General features: G+C 43.7%; 1 protein-coding gene across 2 annotated transcripts in view; it reads left to right on the top strand.

The window, feature by feature from the left end:
* Positions 1-27,890, top strand: part of LOC140740297 (uncharacterized) — a 406,935-nt gene that overhangs the window by 194,547 nt on the left and 184,498 nt on the right. For both annotated transcript variants that reach the window (XM_073069447.1, XM_073069446.1), the window contains 7 exons: positions 1,933-1,986; positions 5,436-5,489; positions 5,797-5,850; positions 6,335-6,379; positions 6,458-6,511; positions 23,079-23,123; positions 27,578-27,631. In XM_073069447.1, coding sequence (XP_072925548.1) covers positions 1,933-1,986; positions 5,436-5,489; positions 5,797-5,850; positions 6,335-6,379; positions 6,458-6,511; positions 23,079-23,123; positions 27,578-27,631 — 360 coding nt within the window. The remainder of the gene's footprint in view (positions 1-1,932; positions 1,987-5,435; positions 5,490-5,796; positions 5,851-6,334; positions 6,380-6,457; positions 6,512-23,078; positions 23,124-27,577; positions 27,632-27,890) is intronic.

Genomic DNA, 27,890 nt, shown 5'->3' with positions numbered 1-27,890 from the left:
GTGGTGATGGTACTTTGGGAGGCAGTGTTGTCATCGATTCCCACTGAGAACTGGTGAAGTTGAGTGGCAGCTGGTGAGAATCATCATTGAAAATGTTGGGGATTGGTTAGGGATCAGCATGGGACTGTCCCTGGTCTTTTGGGGATGGTTGGGGATTAATATTGATTGAAAAAGTTCTTCAAAGGGCTGCAGGAGTGTTGTAAAGAGAGAGTTGGGTGGTCTAAAGGATGGATTCCATTGAAGTGCCATAATGTCATATAATCTTAGTCAATTTTCCTCCCTCAATGAGTTAGCAATAGATTAACCTGGCATTTGCCTTGTCACACTTTGATGAGATGGTGTCCACTCAGAATCAGAATCAGGTTTAGTATCATTGGCATATGTCGTGAAATTTGTTAACTTAGTGGCAGCAGTACAATGCAATACATGATGAATTTGTAAAAACAAATAAATATTTTAATTACAGTAAGTATATGTATGCAAGTTAAATTGTTACATTAAAAATAGTGCAAAAATAAATAATATGTAATATTAAAAAAGTGAGGTAGTGTGAGAAGACCATAAGATATAGGAGCAGAAGTAGGCCATTTGGCCCATCGAGTCTGCTCCACCATTCAGTCATGAGCTGATCCAATTCTTCCAGTCATCCCCACTCCCCTGCCTTCTCCCCATACCCTTTGATGCCCTGGCTAATCAAAAACCTATCTATCTCTACCTTAAATGCACCCAATGACTTGGCTTCCACAGTCGCAGATGGCAACATATTCCACATATATTTTTCATGGATTCAATGTCCATTTAGGAGCATATGGCAGAGGGGAAGAAACTATTCCTGAATCTCTGACTGTGTGCCTTTTGACTTCTGTACCTCCTTTCTGACGGTAGCAATGAGAAGAGGGCATGTCCTGGGTGATAAGTAGTCCTTAATAATAGACATCCACTTTCTGAGGTAGTGCTCTTTGAAGATGGAGCTGACTAACTTTACAATTTCTATAGCTTCTTTCTATCCTGTGCAGTAGCAGCTCCCGTCCCCCCAATAACAGACGGTGATGCAGCCTGTTAGAATGGTCTCCACAATACATCTGTAGAGGTTTTTGAGTGTTTTAGATGACAAACCAAATCTCAAACTCCTAATGAAATGCACTCACTTTCTTGCCTTCTTTATAGCTGCATCGATATGTTGGACCCACGTTAGATCCTCAGAGATACTGATACCCACAAACTTGAAATTGCTCACTCTCTCCACTTCTTATCGCTCTATGAGAACTGGTTCATGTTCCCTCAATGGTGTTGTAGATATCCACTTATCCTCATCAAATTGCAGAATTGAAAAGTGCGAAAAGAAATGAGATTACATCATGGGTTCCTTACAAAACAGATGAAAATAGATGCCTTATTATACAACGATGTGGAGGCTTTGGAGAGGGTGCTGAAGTGGTTCACGGTGCAGGAGAGGGCATGTGCTATCACTGCAAGTTGGATAAAGAGGGTTGTTTTCTTCAGTGGTGGAAACTGGGGGGACATAAAAGAAGTTTATAAGTTTATAAGAGGCATAGATGGACAATAGTATTTGACACTACTTCCGGGCTTGAAATATCAAATACTACAGGACATACATTTAAGGTAAGGCTTGGAAAAGTTCAAAGGGAATTGTGGGGCAAGATTTTTACACAGAATGTGGGTGCATGGGCTGGTGCTGGAGGCAAATTTGAAAGGCATTTAAGACACCCTTTGGCACATTGACTAGGCAGGAAGTGGAGGGGTATGGACATTGTACAGGCAGAAGGGAGAAAGGGTTGGTGTCATGAGGCATTAGGTTAATGAGTTCAGCAAAACATAGTGGGTCGAAGGGCTTCTTACTGTTCTATCTTCTTAATAATCCTGATGTGTACCTTTCTGTCTGACTAACTGCATATTTTCTCAATTTAACAGGGTCGGCCTGGAGTAAATGGAGTCCGAGGGTTACCTGGTGAACCGGGAGTAAAGGTGGGTAGTTTATGGACTCTCCTGGCACCTGTATGACTTCTTGAACCGTCACCATTGTCTTCCTTTTCAACTTCCAAGTGCACGCACCAACCTGCTTCATAGATTGGCCTCCGTGATCACCGTTCTCAGAGACTGGATCTGGTGATAAGCAATTCTCCCTCCCCAGGTTGCCAATACCCTTACAGGAGTTTGGGAGCAGGGGTGGATTTTCCTACTGTTGCGGGGCTGTGGACAGTTACTGCCGGGTAGAAACAGAGTATTTGCTAGTGCCTTCTCCCTCCACTTCCAAGAGCCTCAAAGATTGAGAGCTGAGCTGGGTGGAGCTGACCGGAGCGGGAAGGTGGCTGCTTGCTCCTCCATCTGCACTGTTTCTGTGATCCTCTCCCATTCATTACTTATTTCCGAATTATGAATGGCTCGAGGTACAAACCCTTCTCAGGAATGGAATCCTGTTGTATTCTGGGGAGGGCATTTAGTCTGGTGTCTCACCACTGCAGCTGGGAAATACAAATTCATGTGATTAACATAAGTTGTAAAATAAAAACTAACAGTGACTGTGAAGCTGTTATAATGCTTTAATGAGGGAACTTTGTCCATATCAGTGGCTCTAGACCTATGCAACACACACAGAATGCTGGAGGATCTCAGCAGATTAAGCAGTACCTATGGAAAAGAGTTATTTGTCGACGTTTTGGGCTGAGACCCTTCTTCAGGATGAGGTTTGGCCCAAAACATCAACTGTTTACTCTTTTCTGTAGACGCTGCCTGACCTGCTGAGTTCCTCTAGCATCTTGTGTGTGTTGTTCTGGATTTTCAACATCTGTAGATTTCTTGTGTTTGAGGCTCTAGAGCTATGGCTGGCTTCTATCTGCCCTCTGTACTTGGGTGCTTCCAGTGCAGCCTCTCTTCATCGGTGAGACCTGATGTGGATTGGTGGCTACTTTGATGAGCATATTTGCTCCATCTGCCACAAAAGGTGGAATTTCCTAATGGCTATCCATTTTGATTTCCCTTCCCATGTCTATTACAACATGTCAGTCCAAGGCCTCTACCACTGCTGTGATGAGGCCATGCTCAGGGTGGAGAAGCACCACCTCAAATTCCATCTGTGTAGAGTTCAACCTGATGGCATGAACATTGATTTCTCCAATTTATGGTCATTTCTCCCCTCCTTCCCTCTCTCATTTTTCATCCCCCATTCTGGTTGTCCTGTCACCCCTTGTCTTCTCATCTGCCTATCACCTCTATGTAGTTCTGCCCCTCCCCTTTCTTCCATAGTTCAGTCCTTTCTGCTTAGATTTCATCTTCTTCAGCTGTTTATCTCTTTCATTTATCCTTTCCCAGCTTCTCACACCACCCACCCACACAACTTGCCCCTCACCTGATTTCATCTGTCACTGGTCTGCTCGTACTCTTCCCCCCCCCCCCCCAACCCCATTCTCGGTTTGGATTCTGCCTCCTTCCTTTACATTCAGAAGAAAGGTCTCAGCCTGAAATGTAGACTGTTTGTTTCCCTCCATAGATGCTGCCTCATTTGCTAAGTTCCTCCAGCATTGTGTGTGTGTTCACTGGAGTTTCAACATCTGTAGAATCTCTTGTGTTTGTGACCCTCTGTAATCCACTTGGTTCACTCAGTGAATACTTGACCATCTACATTTGCCTGTAACTACTCTCTAAAATGCTCCAAATTATGAGCAATTGTTGAAAGTCATAAATGGGAAAAGGGCCATTCTTTCCACCAAGCCAATACTGACACTAAAATTCCCATTGATTTTATTCTGCCTACATTTCCATTGGCTCGCTGTGGATTCTACCACTCTCCCACACATTAGGAGCATCTGACAGAGACCAACGGATCTCCTAACCCCTGTTTTTACCCGGGATTGGAGGAGATGGAAGAAAGTCGCATGGTTAATAAGGAGAACGTGCAAACTCCATGCTGACAGCACCAGAAGTCAAGGTTGAACACAGTTCTCAGGGACTATGAGGCAGCAGCTCTACTATGTGCACCACCCAATTGGATTAACCAGACTTGCCTGACTCCTGTACAGGGATAAGACCAAAACAGTAGACATTTCTCCAAGGTTTTGTCCCACCAGTGCTTGATTGTAGAATATTGCTGTGTGCAGAAGTTGCCAACATGACAGGCAGCATCTGCAGAAGGAGGGGAAAAGTTAACCTCTCATCAGAACAGGAATAGGAAAAAAACAAACACAATGTAACTTACAACAATCTGCTGGAAAATCTCAGCAGGCTGAGCAGCATCTGTAGAGGGAAAAGAAAATAATTGAGGATTGGGTTGTTCCTAATTCAGGGTTTTGACACAAAACATTGGCAATTCCTGTCCCCCCAATCAATTTCTAAATTCCTCTAGCAGCTTGTTTTGTTACTGTAGGATTCAGCATCTGCACTCTGTGGTGTCTCCTATTATGTGAATTTTGCAGAAGGTTAAGGGTTGGAGGATACAGTCTGTGATCAAGTGCAGCCCAAAGTTGTCAAGGTAATCATATATTTAAATGTCGGTGGTTAGGGACAGGAGAGAAAAGAAACAAAGGAACAAACCAAAATGGAAGTGTCTGGGATGAAGTAACGCTGGTTATCTGAAAATGCTGAGTTTAGTATTGAGTACCAAGGAATTCAATGTGTGTAGACAGAAGATGAGATGCTCCTTCTTGTTAACATCAAGCATCTTTAGAACAGGAAACACCTTTCTCCCTGCTGACTCAAAACTGCAACCATCCCGGTTGAGTCCTGATCTATGGAACTGCCAACTCAAAACTGCAATGATCCAGGTTCAATCCTGACCTATGGTGCTCTCTTTGCACATTCTCCCTGCTATGATGTAGATTTCTTCCTGGAGCTCTGGTTTCTTCCTACACCATATAGCTGTACAGTTTGTTTGGTTAATGGGCCACTACAAATTGTTTCTAGCATGTGGGTCAGTGTTAGATTCTGTTGGTGAGACTTTGGGGAGGATGCAATGCCATTATGTGCAAATGAAGCTTTTCCTTTATTTATTCAGTACTACACTGTAACCCACCTTTCTGCCCCAGCAAGCCTATGCCATCCATCTGCCCAACTAGCCTACTAACCGATATGTCTTTCAAATGTGGGAGGAAACCAGCACAGTCAAGGGGAAAATGTACGAATTTCCGTATTGACAATGGTGGAATTAAACCCAGGTCACTGGCACTGTAATAGTGTTACGCTAACTGCTGAGTTATCATGCTGCCCCAAATGTTCAGCACAGACTTGATGGGCTGAAGGCACTATTTCTAATCTCTCTGACATTTTAAGGCTCTGCGTGTAGAGGTTGGATTAATTTTCCTCTGCAGTTCTCCAAATGGATGAGCTGAGGTAACTTCAAATGAAACCTTCCATTTTCACTTTGTAATTGGAGGCATTTACCAACTTGTGTGGCTGATCAGCTGCTGCTGTTGCTTTGACAGGGCGACAGGGGGTTCGATGGTTTGCCTGGATTGCCTGGGAGAAAGGGCCATCAGGTGAGTGAAACAACTATTGCACCAACACATGCTTGCACGTGCGTGTATACACACACACACATACACACACACATACACACACACACACACACACACACACACACACACACACACACACATTTTGACTCACACATGCAGGCACAAACACTCTGACACACATGCACAGGCACACGCACAGTTTCACACACAGACAATTCTGACTGTAGAGGTGAGTTGGCTTCCTGGTGAGTGAGCTTCCTCTCAGTCGGCAGCCACAGTGAATCTGACCACTGCTTTGCTTTCTATGTGAAATCTTTTCCTTTTTCAGGGTGACTTTGGTCCAAAGGGCCCCCCTGGCCCTCATGGCAATGATGGACTCAGGGTAAGTCAGTTTGGAATTAACCCTTTAATCACTGAGGTGAACCATGATCTCACCAAGCAGCAGAACAAGTTTGAAGGGGCATGGGTAGTTTTTTCCTGTTTTCACACCCACACACAAATAGGCCTGAATTTATGATATATTTCTACTTGGAGCATTTTCTCCATCCCTCTGTATAGGTCTGTGTGCTCCACTAATCAGATTCAGATGACCATGTTGAAGCCATTACCATCTCCTGTACATCTGTGTCGTCTGAACAAGAAGATGAAAAATAGACCACAGTGGTCCCAGATGTTGAATACTGTCATGTCCTATTTCCTGATCTGTTCTGCAACAGCAATTCCTCTCACAGAAATGATTCTTCAAGTCCTCTTTAGCATTAATTACCTAATAGAAACTCAACCATGCAGAGGAATTAGCAAATTATTTGTTGTTTGTGTATGATGCGAAATATCACTGATTACTCTCTTCGTTCCTCATTTTGTAGGGAGCAGATGGAACAGTAGGGCCCAGAGGGTTGCCCGGTGAGCCGGTGAGTGGGGCTCTTATTGTTGGTTCAGTGTGTGCTCATTCAAAGTCAAATTCTTACGCTGGTCTTGTTCCTTCCTAGGGTCCGCGTGGTCTACCTGGACCAAGAGGAGCCATTGGCACCCCTGGACAACAGGTACAATTATTCACTGGGCCCTGGACTGCGGTTGATGAAGCATTTGTAAACTCCATTAACACTGACAGGAAGTTCCTGCTCCTTCTTGAATATTGAAAGGCCTAGATAGAGGATCTTTCCAATCATCAGGGAGTCTAGGACCAGAGGACACAACCTCAGGATACAAGGGTGTCCTATAAATAGAGATCAGGAGAAATTGCATTAGCCAGAGGAAAGTGAATCCATGGAATTCACTGTCACATATGACTGCAGAGACCAAGTCACTGAGTATATTTTAAATGGAGGTTGTTTGGTTCTTGATTAGTAAGAGTGACAAAGATTATGGGGAGAAGACAGGAGAATGGAGTTGAGAGTGCTAACAAATCAGCCACAATGGAATAATGGAGCAGATGCTATGAGCCAAATATTTTAATCCTGCTACTTCAAATGATGATCTAATGGAACTTCTCCCCTCAGTCCATTAAGCAGAAGGAAAAAGGGGTGAAGTGTTGATAATAAATATTCCATTTGTAAGGAACGTGGCTGGTAGAGTTGTGTCTATTTCCAAGTCCTGCTAAGAAAGGGTTGCAGTGAAAAGCAGGGAGAACTTCTATCTCTGGAAGTGACCAGTGGTGTGTCCTTCTGGTGGACCAGTAAGTTGAGGTACTGGAAGTTCAAAGCTTGATGTACGCAGAACAACTGGAGAATATTCCCTCACACTCCCGACATGCTGCTTGTAGATGGGGGAATCAGAACGCGAGTCAGTTGCCTCTCGACATCCACTCATAGTTACACAATATCCATTTCCATCGACAGCTGCATAGCTGGAGAATGTTGAGCGATGATGTTGAGCGCCAGGACTTAAGAACTTTTTAAAAGCTATTATTAATGCTTTTTGAGATAGTGATTTAGATGCATATCATATATTTTTTTTTACTGAGTTAAGTATTGTATGTAAGTAGTTTTGCTACAACAAGTGTATGGGACATTGGAAAAAAGTTGAATTTCCCCATGGGGATGAATAAAGTATCTATCTATCTATCTATCTATCTAAACGGCAGGTAAGATTACAGCTGTAAAATGCAGGACGGTGACCAGTCAAAGTAACCTTTATAATCTATGGCACTACTAATGCTCAGTTCACCTCACCTGAGGGAAGAGTTCTCGGGAGTGACGGCTCGATCGTTGGTTACTGTAGAGGCCAATTCTGGATCTGCAGACAGTATGGGCACGGTAACAGCTGGGATGTAGGCACTTGAGGAGTAGGATCCTTCCTGTGTCTCCTCTTCTCTTCAGCAGTTGCTCTTATGGATTCCTCAAAATTCTTGGGTGTTCCGTCTCAGCCACAATCCAGCTGCTGCCATTTGTTGACCTCAATATTTTTTAACCATGTAACAATTACAGCAAAGAAACAGGCCATCTTGGCCGTTCTAGTCCGTGCCGAACGCCTACTCTCACCTAGTCCTACCTGCACGCACGCCATAACCCTCCATTCCTTTCCTGTCCATATACCTATCCAATTTTGCTTTAAATGACAAAATCAAACCTGCCTCTGCCACTTCCACTGGAAGCTCGTTCCACACAGCTACCACTCTCTGAGTAAAGAAGTTCCCCCTCGTGTTACCCCTAAACTTTTGCCCCTTAACTCTCAACTCATGTCCTCTTGTTTGAATCTCCCCTACTCTCAATGGAAAAAGCCTATCCACGTCAACTCTATCTATCCCCCTCATAATTTTAAATACTTCAATCAAGTCCCCCCTCAACCTTCTACACGCCAAAGAATGAATACCTAACCTGTTCAACCTTTCTCTGTAACTTAGGTGCTGAAACCCAGGTAACATTCTAGTAAATCTCCTCTGTACTCTCTCTAATTTGTTGACATCTTTCTTATAATTCGGTGACCAGAACTATACACAATACACCAAATTTGGCCTCACCAATGCCGTGTACAATTTTAACATTACATCCCAACTCCAATGCTCAATGCTCTGATTTATAAAGGCCAGCATACCAAAAGCTTTCTTCACCACCCTATCCACATGAGATTCCACCTTTAGGGAACTATGCACCATTATTCCTAGATCACTCTGTTCTACTGCATTCCTCAATGCCCTACCATTTACCACGTTTGTCCTATTTGGATTATTCCTATCAAAATGTAGCACCTCACACTTATCGGCATTAAACTCCATCTGCCATCTTTCAGCCCACTCTTCTAACTGGCCTAAATCTCTCTGCAAGCTTTGAAAACCTACTTCATTATCCACAATGCCACCTATCTTAGTATCATCTGCATACTTGCTAATCCAATTTACCACCCCATCATCCAGATCATTAATGTATATGACAAACATTTTTTTTAGATACAAACTTATACAATGCACCCAGTGAAAACAAGTTTAACCCAGTATGGATTCATTTTATGCATAATGATTGATTTGGCCTAGCTTTCTATTAAAAAGTGTCTTTCCATCCAAAATCCAGGATTAGTGCTTTTATTTAAAGGCACAGTTAATAGCACATCACTTTTACCAACAGCTGCACTAAATAACAACAGTGACTGAAACCCATTCTTCCACAAACATGGATATACAAAATATCAGAATCCAAACAGCACCAATCTCCAGGAATCTAAAATAAGGAGCAAGACACTCTTTTTAAAAATTCCAAATACCTTTGCCACTTATGCAAAGCAAAATGTATTTATAATTTATTAAAAATATTTATGTTCCAATTATCAGATGAAGGTCTCCCCACCTTCTCTTATGTAGAAGAGTCCTGTGAGAGCTGCTGCTTAAGGTGGTCTTTGTACCTCCTATGCGGGGCACCATGTCCTCTCTTGCGCTAAGAGAGTTCTCCACTTTCTAAAGGTTAGCTTTCAGTAACCTGGAGTTGTCCATGCGAGATGTGGCCTGACCAGCAGAGTTGCTTGTGCAGCAAAGTGGCTTCAAAGCCTGGAAACCTAGAAACATAGAAAACCTACAGCACAATACAGGCGCTGAGTAGGCTACGGTCAATTATGGAAAACTCTGAACATCCTCTACATAGCACCATCCAGAGACAGAGAAGCAGTTTCAGCGACAGGTTACTATCGATGCAATGCTCCTCAGACAGGATGAAGAGGTCAATACTCCCCAATGCCATTAGGCTTTACAATTCTACCGCCAGGACTTAAGAACTTTTTAAAAGCTATTATTAATGCTTTTTGAGATAGTGATTTAGATGCATATCATATTTTTTACTGAGTTAAGTATTGTATGTAATTAGTTTTGCTACAACAAGTGTATGGGACATTGGAAAAAAGTTGAATTTCCCCATGGGGATGAATAAAGTATCTATCTATCTATCTATCTTTGGCCCACAAAGCTGTGCCAAACATGTTCCTACCTTAGAAATTACTAGGCTTACCCATTGCCCTCTATTTTTCTAAGCATACCTATCCAAAAGTCTCTTAAAAGACCCTATCGTATCTGCATCCAGCACCGTTGCCGACAGCTGATTCCGTGCACTCACCACTCTCTGAGTAAAAAACTTATCCTTGACATCTCCTCTGTACCTGCTCCCCAGCATCTTAAACCTATGTCCTTTTGTGGCAACCATTTCAGCCCTGGGAAAAAGCCTCTAACTATCCACACAATCAATGCCTCTCATCATCTTATTCACCTCGATTGGGTCACCTCTCATTCTCCATCGCTCCAAGGAGAAAAGGCTGAGTTCACTCAACCTGTTTTCATAAAGCATCCTCCCCAATCCAGGCAACATCCTTGTAAATCTCTGCACCCTTTCTATGGTTTCCACATCCTTCCTGTAGTGAGACGACCAGAACTGAGAACAGTATTCAAAGTGGGATCTGACCAGCAACCTATATAGCTGCAACATTACCTCTCGGCTCCTAAATTCAGTTTCACAATTGATGAAGGCCAATACACCGTATGCATTCTTAAGCACAGAGCCAACCTGCACAGCAGATTTGAGTGTCCTATGGACTCAGACCCCAAGAACCCTCTGATCCTCCACACTGCCAAGAGTCTTACCATTAATTCTATATTCTGCCATCATATTTGACCTACCAAAATGAACCACTTCACACTTATCTGGGTTGAATTCCATCTGCCACTCCTCAGCCCAGTTTTGCATCCTGTCAATGTCCTGCTGTAACCTCTGACAGCCCTCCGCACTATCCACAACACCTCCAACCTTTGTGTCAACAGGAAACTTACTAACCCATCCCTCTACTTCCTCATCCAGGTCATTTATAAAAATCCTGAAGTGTAAGGGTCCCAGAACAGATCATTGAGGCACTCCACTGGTGATCAACCTCCATGCAGAATATGACCCGTCTACAACTCTTTGCCTTCTATAGGCAAGCCAGTTCTGGATTCACTAAGCAATGTACCCTTGGATCCCATGCCTCCTTACTTTCTCAATAAGCCTTACATAGGGTACCTTATCAAATGCCTTGCTAAAATCCATATACACTACATCTACTGTTCTTCCTTCATCAATGAGTTTAGTCACATCCTCAAAAAATCCAATCAGGCTCGTAAGGCACGACCTGTCCTTGACAAAGCCATGCTAACTATTCCTAATCATATTTTACCTCTCCAACTGTTCATAAATCCTGCCTCTCATGATCTTCTCCATCAACTTACCAACCACTGAAGTAAGACTCACTGGTTTATAATTTCCTGGGCTATCTCTACTCCCTTTCTTGAATAAGAGAACAACATCCGCAGCCCTCCAATCCTCCGGAACCTCTCCCATCCCCACTGATGCTATAAAGATCATCGCCAGATGCTCAGCAATTTCCTCCCTCGCCTCCCACAATAGCCTGGGGTACATCTCATCCGGTCCTGGCGACTTATCCAACTTGATGCTTTCCAAAAGCTCCAGCACATCCTCTTTCTTAATATCTTAAGCTTAAGCTTTTCAGTCCACTACAAGTCATCACTACAATCACCAAGATCCTTCTCCACGGTGAATACTGAAAGAAAGTATTCATTAAGTACCCCTGCAATTTCCTCCAGTTCCATACACTCTTTCCCACTGTCCCGCTTGAATAGTCATATTCTTACACGTCTTATCCTCTTGCTCTTCACTTGTAGAATGCCTTGGGGTTTCCTTAATCCTGTCCGCCAAGGCCTTCTCATGGCCCCTCCTGGCTCTCCTAATTTCCTTCTTAAACTCCTTCCTGTTAGCCTTATAATCTTCTAGATGTCTAACATTACCTAACTCTCTGAACCTTTTGTAAGCTTTTCTTTTCTTCTTGACTGGATTTATTACAGCCTTTGTATACCACATTTCCTGTACCCTACCATAACCTCCCTGTCTCATTGGAACGAACCTATGCAGAACTCCACACAAATATCCTGTGAACATTTGCCACATTTCTTCCGTACCTTTCCCTGAGAACATCTGTTCCCAATTTAAGCTTCAAGTTCCTGCCTGATCACCTGATAATTCCCCTTACTCCAATTAAATGTATTTCTTACTTGTCTGTTCCTATTTCTCTCCAATGCTATTGTAAAGGAGATAGAATTATGATCACTATCTCCAAAATGCTCTCCCACTGAGAGATCTGACACCTGATCAGGTTCATTTCCCAATACCAGATCAAGGACAGCCTCGCCTCTTGTAGGCTTATCTACATATTGTGTCAAGAAACCTTCCTGAACACACCTAACAAACTTCACCCCATCTAAACCCCTTGCTCTAGGGAGATGCCAATCGATATTTGTGAAATTAAAATTTCCCACCACAACAATTCTGTTATTATTACACCTTTCCAGGATCTGTTTCCCTATCTGCCTCTCGATATCCCTGTTAGTATTGGGCGGCCGATTAAAAACACCCAGTGGAGTTATTGACCCCTTGCTGTTCCTACAGAGAACCCACAGAGAATTCGTAGACAATCCCTCCATGATGTCCATCTTTTCTGCAGCCGTGACGCCATCTCTGATCAACAGTGCCACGCCCCCACCTCTTTTGCCTCCCTCCCTGTCCTTTCTGAAACATCTAAAACCTGACACTTGAAGTAACCATTCCTGTCCCTAAGCCATCCAAGTCTCTTTCATGGCTACCACATCATAGCTCCAAGTACTGATCCACGCTCTAAGCTCATCCACTTTGTTCACAACACTCCTTGCATTAAAATAGACACATCTCAAACTGTCCATCTGAGTGCTTCCTTTCTGTATCATCTGCCTATCCTCCCTCACACACTGTCTCCAAGCTTTCTCTATTTGTGAGCCAACCTCTTCTTCCCCAGTCTGTTCAGTTCGGTTTCCACCCCCCAACAACTCTAGTTTAAACTCTCCCCTATAGCCTTAGCAAACCTCCCCGCCAGGATATTGGTCCCTCTGGGATTCAAGTGTAACCTGTTCTTTTTGTACAGGTCACACCTGCCCCAAAAGAGGTCCCAATGATCCAGAATTCTGAATCCCTGCCCCCTGCTCCTATCCCTCAGCCACGCATTTATCATCCACCTCATTCTATTCGTATATTCACTGTCATGTGACACAGGCAGTAATCCCGAGATTACTACCTTTGTGGTCCTGCTTCTCAACTTCCTTCCTAACTCCCTGTAGCCCACTTTCCGGACCTTTTCCCTTTTCCTACCTATGTCATTGGTACCAAATGTACCACAACCTCTCGCTGGTCACACTGGTGAGTTGATAGTCAACGGTCCTTACAACCATAACAGCGCTGGAGATGACACTGCCCAGTTAGATGAACTGCTCAACCGTGATAAGAGGGTGGTCATCTATGGGGATCCGAGGTGGGTTGTAAATACATGATTGGGCTTCTGATGGAGGATCATTGTTTTCTTCAGACTGACTGCCAACCTGAAAGCCCTTGCAGTCTTGGCAAACTGTGACTGCAGCCTGTAGTGCGTCCTCTGTGTGCATAAGGAGAGCACAGTCATCTGCATATACTGTAGTAGCTTGAGGATGGGCTCCTGCATGGTTTTTATTCGGGCAAGAAGGCGGCGGAGGTTGAAAGTATTTCTGTCAGTGCAGAACCAAATGTAGGTGCTGTCCAAAGGTGGCCTCTTTCGCATCCTGTAGCATCATGCGGAGAAGATGTCAGTGCCAAAGCACATCTTTGCTTCGTGCCGGTACTTATGGGGAATGGGTCAGACAGGTCACCATTGTGTTTAACCTGACCGCTTTGGCCTTTGTGGGGCTACGGCAGGATGATGAGGAATTTCGGAGGACAGTCAAGCTTCAACAGAATCTTCCAGAGACCATCACAGCTGGCTGTGTCAAAGTCTATGAATGCCACGTACAGTCCCATGATCTGTTCACAACCCTTCTCCTTCATCTGGCACAGGATGAAGATCATGTCAGATGTGCCTCTGTTCGCTCTCAATCTGCACTGACTCTCTGTGATGATGCCTTCAGCAATGATAGGGATGATTCTATCCAAGAGAATTCTGGCGAGGATCCTCCCAGCAGTGGACAGCAGGGTAACACCTCTGTTGTTTGAACAATCTGATTTCTCCCCTTTGCTCTTGTACAGGAAGACAACTACAGCATCACATGGGTCATTTGGGACTGAACTTTTCTCCCATCAGAGTGTGAACAGGGTTGTGAGTCCACTGCAGAGAATGTCTCCACCCATTTTGTTCACTCCTGCTGGGGTCCTGGGCTTTATGGCATTTCAGCTTGCAAATTTTGGATTTGACTGCGTCTGGAATTGGCTGGCCATCTAGCTTAATCCTAACCTCATGCTGGGGGATAACTTCAATGGATGCCTCTTGTACTTGATGATCATCCCCAAAAAGGCTCGCGTAGTGTTCTGTCCATCGTCTCGTGACGGCTTCCTTGTCTGTCAGCAGGCTGGAGCTGGCGCATGAGCATAGAGGGGCTTGAAGCTGAGTATTGGACCATACATTCCATGCAGTGATTTGTAGAAGGCTCGAGTGTTGCTGGTGTCTGCATAGGGCTGTGTTCATTCTGTTAGGGCAGTCCACCGATCATTTTGCATCTGTCTCAGTTTGGCTTGCAGGGTGCTGCATGCAGCTCTGGTATTCTGCCTTGGCTGCTCGGCCACCAGGTCTAGACAGCACCACTTGATGGGAGGAGTGTTTCTTCTGGAGCAGGTTCCAGATTTCAAAGCTATTTTTATCAAACCAGTCCTTGTTTCTCCTTGAGGAGTACCCAGCGGCCTTGAGGGGCAGTTTTCAAGTGCTCCCATTTCTTTCCTATGTCAGAATCTGTGCTTGGGGTGCCTTTGCTGTCCAGTTTCTCCCTTGGCTTGATCTGGAATACATCTCGAGGTCGAAGAGCTTATCCACCTGGAGTCTCTTCGACCATGGTCCCCTTTTCCCTATTGCTAGCTTGATAGCAAGTCTGACTTTCACCCTGACCGGTCTATGATCCATAAAACCATCTGTGCTCGGCATGCCCCTGGTGTGTAGAACATCCAACACATCCTTTTGGCTCACCAGGATGTAGTCCAAGAAGTGCCAGTGTTTGGATTGGAGGTGTCGCCAGGTCGTGCTGAACCTGGCTTTCTGTTGAAGCAGCTTATTTGTTTTAACCAGGCTTAATTCTGTGCAGAGCTCCAGGAGCATCCTCCCATTGTTGTTGCAGTTTCCAACATCATGATGACCTAAGACTCCTGGCCAAACCTTGACATCTCTACCCACCCTGGTTTTGAAGTTGCCTAGAGTGATGATCTTGTCTGTCTTATACGTTTCAAACAGGAGAGATGTCAGCTCCCCAGAGAACACGCCTTTGACAGCAGGGTCTGCTTGCAGTGTTGGGTGTGGGGTGGGGTAGATGTTTCCAAGGGTGATATATTGATTGTCTTGCAGCGGGAGTTGCAGGGACATGTCAATTTGAGTGTCTGATCGGTGGGCTTTGAAGCTTATTAATGATGGTGTATTTGTCTATGAAGCCCTCCTCTGAGAGGCTGTTCTCATTGCTGATTCTGCCTGACCAGAAGAGAGTGTAGCCTGCACCATGCTCTATCAAAGATTCCAGATCGGCAAAACATACTTGGCTTATAGCAGCAATTCAATATCCAGCTAAATTATTTCTTGTGCTACAAGCGCTGAGCGTCTTTGGGGGTCAGTCATCTTCTGTGAAGTCTTGCATTGATCGTACATTCCGGCACATGATCTTGAGATATGTTGACTTCTTTGATTTATTTTCCTTTCTCTTACCACTTGAGTGAGATGCCTGTTGGCCGTGGTGAACCAACCAGGTGGTGGTGAGACAAGCTTTTCTTTTGAACCACCTTTTCTAGGTCCATCTCCATCCGGAATGAGCAGCGCTATCCCCGAAGAGGGCAGCTTGGTCACTCGGGGGGCTGCCAAATGCTGTTGTTGCTTCAGATCAACAGACAGACAACCCATGGGTCAGAGCTGCCTACATACAGAGTTGAGACTGCAACTTCCAGTTTCATCCAACACCTGTTGTTTCGCCCTTCTCCATCGCAGTAAAGCTTTTCCTCCTGCCAGTGCTGCATAGGTTTATAGCGAGGATCGGTGCACATGGACCGATTCCACTCTAGGCTGAGGGGTGTTCCACAACAGCACAGCGAGCTGCACTGACTGTGGTGACCACAGGTTGTAGGTTGAGGAGAAGGAAAACTCAAATGGTCAACGCCACCACTGACAGCCTGGAATATCACGATCATGGAATCTACAACCAAAACTGCACAGAAGGAGGTCATTCAGTCCATTATATTTCCACACTCTGCTAGGGGAACTCTTCCATTTCACTCACCAATCTGTCTTCGACAGTCACCTTGCTTCATAGGGAAGGTCTACCAAGCACCTGAAACGTTCCTGGAGCATTCCGTGTGTGTTACTGTATATTGGAGGTAATTGTTAGATTCTCTGGAGATTTTGGTTTTCTGACCTGGGATTTAGTTAGTGGCTGGATATAGAGTTCACAGGCTTCCTCTCGAATCAAGTCTCCTTGTAGCCTCCAATTCAGCAATGTGATTAAACAATTTACTCTTGAGACTATATCCCTTCCCACTGCACGGTGATTCACCAATAATTCTCTGTCAAGTGGAACTCTTCATTCAGGATTCCCCGGAATCCTTTACTATGCTCTAACTGATCAGTGCCGTAGTGTTTGGAAAAAGACTGGTCGGCCAACTATGTCCACAACATGACCAACACCATAGAGTTGTATTCCATGGAAATGGACTCATCAGCCAACTGGGTCCACGACATGACCAGCATCATAGAGTTATTGTATGGAAATAGACTCATCAGCCAACTGTATCTACAACATGACCAACATCATAGAGTTATTGTATGGAAATGGACTCACCAGCCAACTGTATCTACAACATGACCAACATCATAGAGTTATTTTATGGAAATGGACTCATCAGCCAACTGTATCTACAACATGACCAACATCATAGAGATATTGTATGGAAATAGTCCTTTAGGTCAACTAGGGCCACATCAACCATCAAGCAACCATTTACACTAATGCCATTTTATGCTCCTCCCCCCTACAGATTCTATCACTCATCTACGTATTCCTGACCGATTAATCAGTGAAGCCATGCATCTTTGGGATATGTAGGGGAGGAAACCATTTGGTGCCAGTCATCCGTGTTTGTGCCTTAATCTGAACGGAGGAGTGAACTGGCTTCCTTTCTTCCACAGATCATTAGGAATAATTTAGCTGTGAATTCCAGCCAAGGCTCCAGCTTTCCCTCTCCCATCCTAGCATGCACATGCACACATGTGGCTCTGGTAACTCTCTCTGCTGCTCTAGGGGAATCCACTTGCTGGGCCGACTTTTCGCTCCTTCAGAGTGGAGGTTTGGAACCTAGCCACGTCTCCTTTATTTGGTGCAGCTGCAAAGCAGCCTTTGTAGTTCACATATCAGTAATGCAGGCTTGATTGTAAGTCTAATGTATTCACAAGCCCAATAAGGTATACTTTCTTCCCTGTTCCTGATTTAAAGAATTCTTGCCTCTCAATGCTAAGAACAGCAGATCACCAAGCACTGTCATGCGGCTCACACTCTGGCTGCACAGTCACGACATAGGCCACAGCTGGAGTACTGTGCACTGCTCCTGTCACCACGCTTGGACCGATTTGATTAAATTAGAGAGGGAGCAGAAAAATTTCACAGGAATGTTGCTTGGATTTGTGGGATTAAGTTATAAAGAGATATTGGGCAGGCTGGGACCATTTTCGCTGTAGCAAAGACTGAGAGGTGACCTCATAGAATTATGAGAGGCGTGTATAGGGTAGAAGTAACAGTGTATTTTCAAGAGTAGGGGAGTCCAAAACTAGAGAGCATAATTTAAAGTGAGAGAGGGAAGATTTAAAGGGGGTCTGGAGGGGCAAGTTTTCACACGGAAGATGAGTATGTAGAATGAGGTGCTAGAAGTGGGTACAATTACATTGTTTATAAGCTATTTGGAGAGGAAGATGGATAGAAAAGCTTCAGAGGGATATGGGCCAAAATACCAGTAAATAGGAATAGTGAAGATGGACGTTCTTGATCGGTCTGAATGAGCTGGGCTGAAGGACCTGATCCCATAACGTATAATTCTACATGAGTATTGCAGGGCAAATCACTCCCAATGCATAGACAAACTCATGGAGAGATACAGCACCTTCAGCCCATCTAGTACATTCTAACCATCTATTACATTCCTATGGGTCAATTCTTAGGAAGATATTCCTCTGTCAGTCCCATTGTTAATCTCCACACAGTCCCATCATATTCCCTCAGATCCTATCACAAGCAAAACTAGCTGCTACACTGTGCCTCTGTTGCTGAAGAAAGGTCACTTTAGCATCCAGCAGTCACACGAAGACCAAAACCCTGAAAAAGTCGCCATTGTCTCAACAGGTCAGACAACAACCACAGGGAGAGAAATGAGTCACTGTTTCAAGATGTTGAGAAAACAATAGGGGGGAAGTGGAGAGATAGAGAGAGGTGAATTGAGAATGAAAAGGGAAGATCAGTGGAAGGGTAGGAGATAGGAAAGCTGAACTTACTGAAGGAAGGATGGAATAATGTAAAATAAGATGTAAATGGAAGAAATGGGTAAAAAAAAAAGGTTGTCTGAGGAGGTATAAATAACTATAGGAGTTGTTGTGTGTCTCGTGGGAAGGTGAAGGTTGATTCCCTAAGACTGCATCAAGCTACATTGCAATTATTTACTGTTTGTGTTGTCATGCTGAACATTGTGGGCATGCAATGTTAGTGTCAGAATGTGTGGCGACACTTGTGGGTTGTCTCCAACACAATCTCGGGTGTGTTGGTTACTAACACAAATTATTGCTTTCACTAACACAAGAAACTCTGCAGATGCTGGAAATCCAAAACAACACACACAAAATGCTGGAGGAGCTCAGCATCTCAGGCAGCATTGATGGAAAAGAGTAAACAGTCGACATTCAGGACTGGAAAGGAAGGGGAGAGATGCCAGAATGAAAAGGTGGGAGGGAAGGAAAGGGGCTAGCTAGAACGTGATAGGTGAAGTCAGGTGGGTAGGAAAGGTCAAGGGCTAGAGAAGGAAGAATCTGATAGTATTGTCCACTCTTCTGTCCTGTCAGATTCTTTCCTCTCCAGGCCTTGACCTTTCCCACCCACCTGGCCCACCTTTTTATTTTGGCATCTTACCCCTACCTTTCCAATCTTGATGAAGGGTCTTGGCCCGAAACATTGAATGTTTACTCTTTTCCATGGATGCTGCCTGACCTGCTGAGTTCCTCCAGCATTTTGTGTGTGTTTCAGCACCTTTCACTCTATGTTTCACTGTTCATGTGATAAGCAAATCTGAATTTGAACTGTGCAAGAGGTAATTAGTGATACAGAGGCTAGACAGGTAGCATGCAGGAAAATTATGGAGATTGGTTTTTACAAGGTTAGGTTCACCAGCTGTTATTGGCTCAACAAAATCCTATCAAGTGTAATATACATGACAATAAAGGATTTTTATTTATATTTTCACATAATTAAATGAGCAGAATTCCATTTACTACGGATTAGTGATTTTTTTTAAATTAGCTGTCTGCGCAGCTCCTGACCTAGACGATCTTGGAAAACCCATTAGCTGTAACATCACACAGTTTTATGCCTGCACTTGCCAAGTTTTGCAATAAAATTCAGCCCAAAGATGTGCAGGTTTTGTGTGGGGTGGGGTTAGCTGCAGCTGGACAGGTGTTGAATCGAGCATGTTGTTAAGTAATTTCAATTCCGGAATATCCCTCTCCTGTCCATTCAGTGATTTGCAAAGGTATTGAATTCAAATATTGTTTATTGTTATTCATCAGTAAACAAGTATAAAGGACAACAAGACGATTGTTACTCCATATCTGATGCAGCATTAAAAATACACAATAATCATAAATATATAAGATAAGCTTATATACATCTACTATATGTCCATAAAGTGATGTCAGGTGCAAAAGTGTCTGTATATAGGGTGACTCTGATAGGAAGTGGTGAGGAGTGTGGTGGAATTTCAAAAGGACATTCATTAGCCTTGCTGTTTCTAGTCTGCTGGTCCTAGATGCTGCATATCCTGTTCTCTGATGAGAGTGGGACAAGCAGCTTAGAAGCAATGGGTAAAGAATGACCCAGATTATGAAGCCAATGTACTGCAAGGTTGAGATAAGTTTCTCTGGAGAAGGATGCTCCTCAGTCCCCCTTGGTTTATAGGCTTCTGTCAGGTCATAACATGTTATGCATCAGGGTAGGTTTTGCTGGGAGCTGTTCTGCTGCTCAGTGGCTAGGTTTTTGGGAGCAGGTCCAGCCACTGGGAGAAGAAGCACCCAAGTGGCTGACAGAAGTGAGGTCCTTCTCCACATACCATAGTGACGTCAGTTCAATTGGATCCAGAGTCAGAGGGTTGGCTGCTTCACGCGGGATAATTCCATGGATTTGGATTGTGTTTAACATTAGATTACACTCAACCCTGCTGAACTTTTAGTGTTTGTTGACTGTGGCTCAACATCTGGATAAACTGAGCCAAGGCAGCTACAATGGAATTCCTACAATATATCCTTCTGTAGTGGCCAAGGATCTACCAAGTACAGTAATTGTAATAGCGGTAGTAGTAATAGGAGCAGTAGTAGTAAAAGTAGTAGTGTGATCACATGAGTCAAATATAATGTTTTCCAGAAGGGTTGTCTATTGGTGGGTTCTCAGGTGGCTGTCGAGGCAGATCCAGAATCCACAGTACAGAAATCTCAGAGTGAATTCCTTAATGGAGAACACCTGTGCATGATTTTGTTAAATGCTGATGCTGATGGATGGGCAGCCACCTCATGGTCCTTGAGAGATCGGTGTTAGGGTCCTGTGGCATGGAATGCAAGATGAGAGGGGACCTTTCCCTACAACAGCATTTCTCCACTTTCACTGCCATTGCAATGTGTCAGCTCCACTCTTGAGGACTTGCTTGGATTGCTCTTTGTCTGGAACTTCCCCTTGACCTTACCGCCATGGCTGATGTTGCCAGGTGCTAAGTGCCACATGGCTGAACTCCAAATGGCATCACTCTCGGGATCTCAGGAACTCAAAGGCCTCTTCATGACAAGGTGACGATCTCAGAGAAGTACTTTATACCCATGAATTATTTATTTGTGGACCTTCAGAGGCCATGAAAAGAAGTCACCTTTGTGATTTTTTAGTTCAAGTCAGCAAAAGGCCAAAAGTTTGTCATCCATTTTTGAATTGTCCCTAATGTGCATACAGGATTTCCTGGTCTATTGAGGATAATCTCTTTGACCAGTGGGGTGTGATACAGACCTCAGATCCCCTTACAATATGTTCCCTTCACATTCAATATTTGCACACAACTCCAGCAATCTGAGTTCAGTGCTAACCTCCAGCCCAGTCTGTATAGAGTTTGTACGCTTGATTGGTGGATCTCCGTTGGGATTTCCATTCTCCGCTCATATCCCAAAGGTGTTGAAGCCTTAACTGCTGACTACTTTTTCATGCCTGTGCTCTCCATCTGGACTGAATTAGTGTGAGGTTTTCATCTAGTCACATCATATAAAAAGAGGCCCTTTGGCCCATTAGGACCAGGCTGGCTATTGAGCACCCATCCACACTGATCACTGCCAGTCCCACTCTGTTCTCCCCTCATTCTCATAATGCTCCTCCCAGATTCTGTTGCGCTCCTACGCACTGGGTGCAATTTACAGTGCGCAATTAACCAATCAACTTGCCACTTCATTATTCTTTCTGTATCCAGGCATGGTGATAAACCGGTGAATGGTGCCCCCCAATCAGAGGATCTAGTCCCTGGTGCCTTTGCCCTTACCCTTAAGAGTCTGCTCTCTCTCATGGTCTCTGCTTCCTGGTAAGATGTGTGCACATGTGGTTGTGGGGAAGGGTGGAGAGAGGAGACTTGTTTTCATGTGCAGTGCTTCTGCTGCTGTAAGGGGAGCGATTTACTCCTGCCTGATACCTGGTAGGGCAACCTGTCACTGTGTGGCTGCTCCTTGTATGTACAGAGCAGCCAGGTGCTCACGCACAACATCTCTAGGTCACTGGAGAGCTGCCAACTAGCATTTGGACTAGGTGACCGGTTTCTGAGGAATTTATTGATTGAGGTACAATGTGGAGTAGGCCTTCTTTTTCCTTGAGCCATGCCACCCAGCAACCTGATTTAATCATAATCTAATCTCAGGACAATTTACAATGATCAATTAATTACCAACTGGTACATCTTTGGACTGTGGGAGGAAACTGGAGCACACGGAGAAATCCACCTGGTTACAGGGAGAACATACAAACTCTGTACAGGCAGCTGCAGTAATTGAATCTGGGTCACGTATACTGTAAAGCGTTGTGCTAACCACTATGCTACCGTGCCTTTGACAGGGTAGATGTAGGTGCGCTGTTTTCTCAGGCTGATGAGTTCAAAGCAGGGATCAGAGTTTCAGGATAAGGGATCGACTACAGGATGTGCAGAAATTGGTTTACATGAAACTTTTCTTTACCTAGAAATTCTCCACAACAGCCAGTTAACCATTGGATGTATTGAAGAGTAAGATTACTATGTTTTTGAAATAGCAAGGATTTGGAAATCAAAAGGGTGAGGTGCTGGATTAGCTGTGATTTTTAGAATAAGACTCAAGCTTTTCCTTTTCATGTCAGTCAGGTGTGGACATTAAATGATATCTATAAAGAGTGAATGTGCCTACAAAAAAAACTCGCAGGATTTTGTGAGATTTATTTCTTTTCTTATATCTGTATTTTAGAGATACAGCACAGTAACAGGGCCTTCTGACTCAACAAGCCTGCACTACCCAGTTACACCCATGTAACCAATTAACTACTAGCTCATACATCTTTGGAATGTGGGAGCAAAGCAGAGCACCCAGAAGAAAATCACACATTCATGGGGAGGATGTACAAATTCCAAACAGAGAGCGGTGGGAATTAAACCTGGGTCACTGGTGCTGAAATAATGTTATACTAATCGCTGTGCTACTGTCCCACCCCTAGGGCTTGTTTCTTTAGTGTATGACTTTATAATTCCATGTTAGTCAAAAATAATTCAACTCATCAGTGTAGATGCAAAGTCTTCAGAAAATTGAGACCTGAATTAATTTATTTCTCTTTAATTTCAGGGAATTACCGGCACTGATGGCGCCCGAGGCCCAAAGGGAAACCAGGCAAGTTTTATTTTAAATTTGATCTTGATCATGTTAAGTTTGCTCATGTGCTCCGGATGAGGAAGCTAGGGCAATTAAAAAGAAAGACAAGTAACCTTTTGCTCTTTCTAAGTGAAGAGTCAAGGGTGCTACAGTAGGAAAGATTTTGATAGTGTGGATACAGAAATGGTATAGGTATATACTGGTCAAGCTCAATTACATCTTGCATTCATAAAGCACTCTCTGCAAACAGGACATCCTGAAAGATTCTGCAGAAATATCAGGCACAGAGCAACTTACGGAGATATTAGAACCTCATATGAATGTCTGTCATCTCATTTTAATCCCAAGCTTTGTCCACCAAGTATACTCTAGTGGCCACTTTATTAGATACACTGTACACCTGCTCATTAATGTAAACATCTAATCATCCAATCATGTGGAAGTAATTCAGTGTATAAAAGCATGGAGACATGATCAAGAGGTTCAGTTGTTCACATCAAATATCAAAATGGGTAAGAAATGTGATCTAAGTGACTTTGACTGTGGGATGATTGTTGGTGCTAGACAGGGTGGTTTGACTATCTCGGAAACTGCTGACCTCCTGGGACAACAGTCTCTAGAGTTTACAGACAATGATGTGGGAAACAAAAAACATTCAGTGAGAGGCAGTTCTGTGGGTGAAAAAATTCTTGTTTATGGAGAGGTCACTAGAAAATGGCCAGACTGGTTCAAGCTGACAGGAAGGTGACAGTAAATGAAATAACCACACATTACAATGGTAGTGCGCATCTCTGAATACACAACACGTTGAACCTTGAAGTGGTTGTGCTAGAGCAGCAGAAGCATACCCAGTTCCACTCCTGTACCGAATGAGGTGACCGCTGAGTGTATTAGCTACTGCATTTCACTCTGGGTTTTACTGAGCTGCACTGCACTGATAACTAAACAACCTGTTGCATGGGAACTTTGAAACAAGTGCAGCTAGATATCTCAGTGACTCTGCAATTGACTTCTTGACATAAATGGGTCTCCTGAGCTGATGGCTGTTGAAAGAAAATCTTTAAGGCTTCAGTGAAAGACCACAAGGCATAGGAGCAGAGTTAGGCCATTCAGCCCATCGAGTCTGCTCCTCCATTCCATCATAGTTGATCCCGGATCCCATTCAACTCCATACACCTGCCTTCCTTCTATATCGTTTGATGCCCTGAATGATCAGGAAACTATCAACTTCTGCTTTAAATATACGCACAGACTTGGCCTCCATTGCAGTCTGTATCAGAGCACTCCACAGGTTCGCTACTGTCTGACTGAAAAAATTCCTCCTTACTTCAGTTCTAAAGGATTGCCCCTCAATTTTGAGGTTGTGCCCTCCAGTTCTGGGTACCTCTCCACAACCTCACCACATCAACCCTATCTTGTCCTTTCAACATTCGGCAGGACTAACCTTCGGTCTAACATTGTCTAATGCTAGAGTGTTACCCATAAGGCCATATTTTTCCTGGGATTCCGTGGTATCGAAAAACGTGGTAATAACAACAAATTCAGGTGTCAAGTGTCACTGGTTCATATTGCAGTGAGCTGCTCACACTTTGTGGAAGTATGTAGGAAGACATTTTAAAAGTTGTTCACCAGCTCCTTGTTCATTTGTTCCACTGAGGAGAGTGGGTCGCAGATAGTTATAGAATCATGCAGCATGTCAGCTTCGGCCGTTTGACTCAATTGGACCATGTCGGTCAAGATGCTTCATCCAAGCTAGTTCCATTTGCCAGTGTTTGGCCTGTAACCTTCCAAACCTTACCTGTCCAGCTGTCTTTTAATAGTTGTTATTCTACCTGCCTCAATCATTTCCTCTGCCAGCTCCTTTTACATATATATCGCCCTTTGCATAGAAGAAAAAGTGTTGTTATATCTTTCCCTTTCCTCCTTAAACCTTTTCTCTCTAGTTTTTAATTCCCCAAATCTCGGCTAAGCCCTTCATGATTGTATACGCTTCTATAGGATCACCTCTCGGTCTCCTGTGCTCCAAGGAATAAATTCCACACCTGTCCAACCTCTCTGTATACCTCATGCCTCAAGTCCTAACAACATCCTTGTAATTTTTTTCTCTGTACTCTTTCTAGTTTAATGACATTTTTCAATAGCTGGGTGATTAAACTCAGCAAAGTACTCCAAGTGGAGCCTCACCTCATCCTGAAAAACAGCATGCATAACCTTCCAACAGTCCATAAGAAGTTTGTATATTCTCCCTGTGACCATATGGGTTTCCTCTGGGTGCTCCAGTTCGCTCACACATTCCAAAGATGTACTGGTTAGTAGGTTAACTGGTCACAGTAAATTGTCCTCTGATAGGCTAGTGTTAAACAGGTGGGTTGCTGGGTTGGAAAGGCCGGTTCCATGCTGTATTTCTAAATAAAATAAAATAGGTTCGGCAGCTATGAAGAGAGAAAAGAAGTTAATGTTTCAGGCTGAAAATGCCTTAGTCTGTGACCTAAAGCATTATTGCTTTTTCTCTCTTCACAGATGCTGACTAACCTGCTGTGTTTCTATCACTTTCTGCTTTTGTTTCAGATTTCCAGCATCTGCAGTTTTGCTTCTTGATTTGCAAATAGTTTCGCCCTGCCCCTATTCTCCATAAAATGCACTCTGTGTCAAATTTGAAAATGGATGCAATAAATTTCCCCAAGCCAGTACTTGTACCTACACAGTTTCATGAGCAACAGTACTTTTATAAGCAAATTTAAATCTGTTAAAATTACTCCTAAATGATTTAAGTTAAATATATAACCATATAACAATTACAGCATGAAAACAGGCCATCTCGGCCCTTCTAGTCCATGCCGAATGCTTACTCACCTAGTCCCACTGACCTGCACTCAGCCCATAACCCTCCATTCCTTTCCTGTCCATATACCTATCCAATTTTTTTTTTAAATGACAAAATCGAACCTGCCTCTACCACTTCTACTGGAAGCTCATTCCACACAGCTACCAGTCTCTGAGTAAAGAAGTTCCCCCTGGTGTTACCCCTAAACTTTTGCCCCCTAACTCTCAACTCATGTCCTCTTGTTTGAATCTCCCTTACTCTCAATGGAAAAACCCTATCCACGTCAACTCTATCTATCCCCCTCATAATTTTAAATACCTCTATCAAGTCTCCCCTCAACCTTCTACGCTCCAAAGAATAAAGACATAACTTGTTTAACCTTTCTCTGTAACTTAGGTGCTGAAACCCAAGTAACATTCTAGTAAATTTCCTCTGTACTCTCTCTATTTTGTTGACATCTTTCCTATAATTTGGTGATCAGAACTGTACACAGTACTCCAAATTTGGCCTCACCAATGCCTTGTACGATTTTAACATTACATCCCAACTCCTGTACTCAATGCTCTGATTTATAAAGGCTGGCATACCAAAAGTTTTCTTCACCACCCTAACCACATGAGACTCCACCTTCAGGGAACTATGCACCATTCTTCCTAGATCACTCTGTTCTACTATGTTGATAGATTCCCTAGTCAAACATAAATATGTCACTGTATTTCATATTCAATGAATTCTGGTTTGGGCTGTCCTTATAAAACGTCTCAGACCTTGTCAGTGGCTGTGCTTTACAGCCAATTACAGAGGTGAGTTTCATTGACTGTACAATAGGCACAAAGAGCAGCCAACTCATGCACCTAAAACTCTCCCAAAGAGTGGTAAAAATAGATGGCTAGAGAGTAGGGCAACATATTTCTCAAGACCAAGAAGTAGGCCACCTGTCCTATCATATCTCTGCCTTCCGAGGAAGTAGAAGTGTCAGTGAACTTTCACATGGCTGCACCAGGATAAATTATTGGTGATACTTCCACCTAGGAATTTCTGGCTGGGTGTTCAGCAGCTGTAAGAATTTGTTTGATCACTCTGCCTACTTACTGTGATATATTCGGCCCATTGTGTACATGTTGGCTCGTGGCAGAGTAATATCAGGAGTCCCCCATTCCCCAACCATTTCCTTTGTAACTCTGCAAGCTATTTCCTCCCTCACATGGCCTTCACCTTGTTGCTTTTGTGAAAATACACACTAGGGGTGGGGTGGGGGTTGAAACTTTACAGCAGCTAAACAAACCAGAAACAGAAATCCAAATGATTGTGCATAGCAAGAAAGAGCCAGTTCATTACCGGCGTGGTATGGTAACATAGCTGTCTGCAAGGAGTTTGTACGTTCTCCCTGTGACTGCATGTGTTTCCTCAGGGTGTTCCGGCTTCTTCCCACATTCCAAAGCTGTTAGGAGTTGTGGACATGTTATGTTGGTCTGGAAGGTGGCGACTGCCCAGCACAATCCTCGCTGATTTAGTTTGATGCAAACATAAGGCATTTCATTGTATATTTCGATGTATATGTGACAAACAAAGCTGATGTTAAAATCTTTATCTAAAGCTGATGTCTCCAATGAAATTGCATCATTCCCTGCCTTTATTCTCTCCCTAGGGCCCTCAAGGTGATCCCGGACCAGTAGGGCAACAAGGTGACCCAGGAGCTCAGGTGAGAAAGTGCTGCGGTTACGTTGAAATGAATCCAGAGCAGTTAGGTCAGAATATCTTGCCTTTTGATATCTACAGTGAACTCTGAATCCTGTGATTCACTGTTCTCAGCTGTAACCTTGATATGTTTAATCAGATACGAAGGGGGGCAAAAACCTGTAACCTTGGGATGATTAATCAGACATGGAGTGGGGCAAAAGAAGAACTTTTTATTCACACTCTAAGTGCTGGAGGAACTCAGCAGGACAGGCAGCATCTAT

Source organism: Hemitrygon akajei, chromosome 16 (assembly GCF_048418815.1).
Source record: "Hemitrygon akajei chromosome 16, sHemAka1.3, whole genome shotgun sequence".
NCBI lineage: Eukaryota > Metazoa > Chordata > Chondrichthyes > Myliobatiformes > Dasyatidae > Hemitrygon > Hemitrygon akajei.
This window is presented reverse-complemented; position numbering and strand designations above follow the sequence as displayed.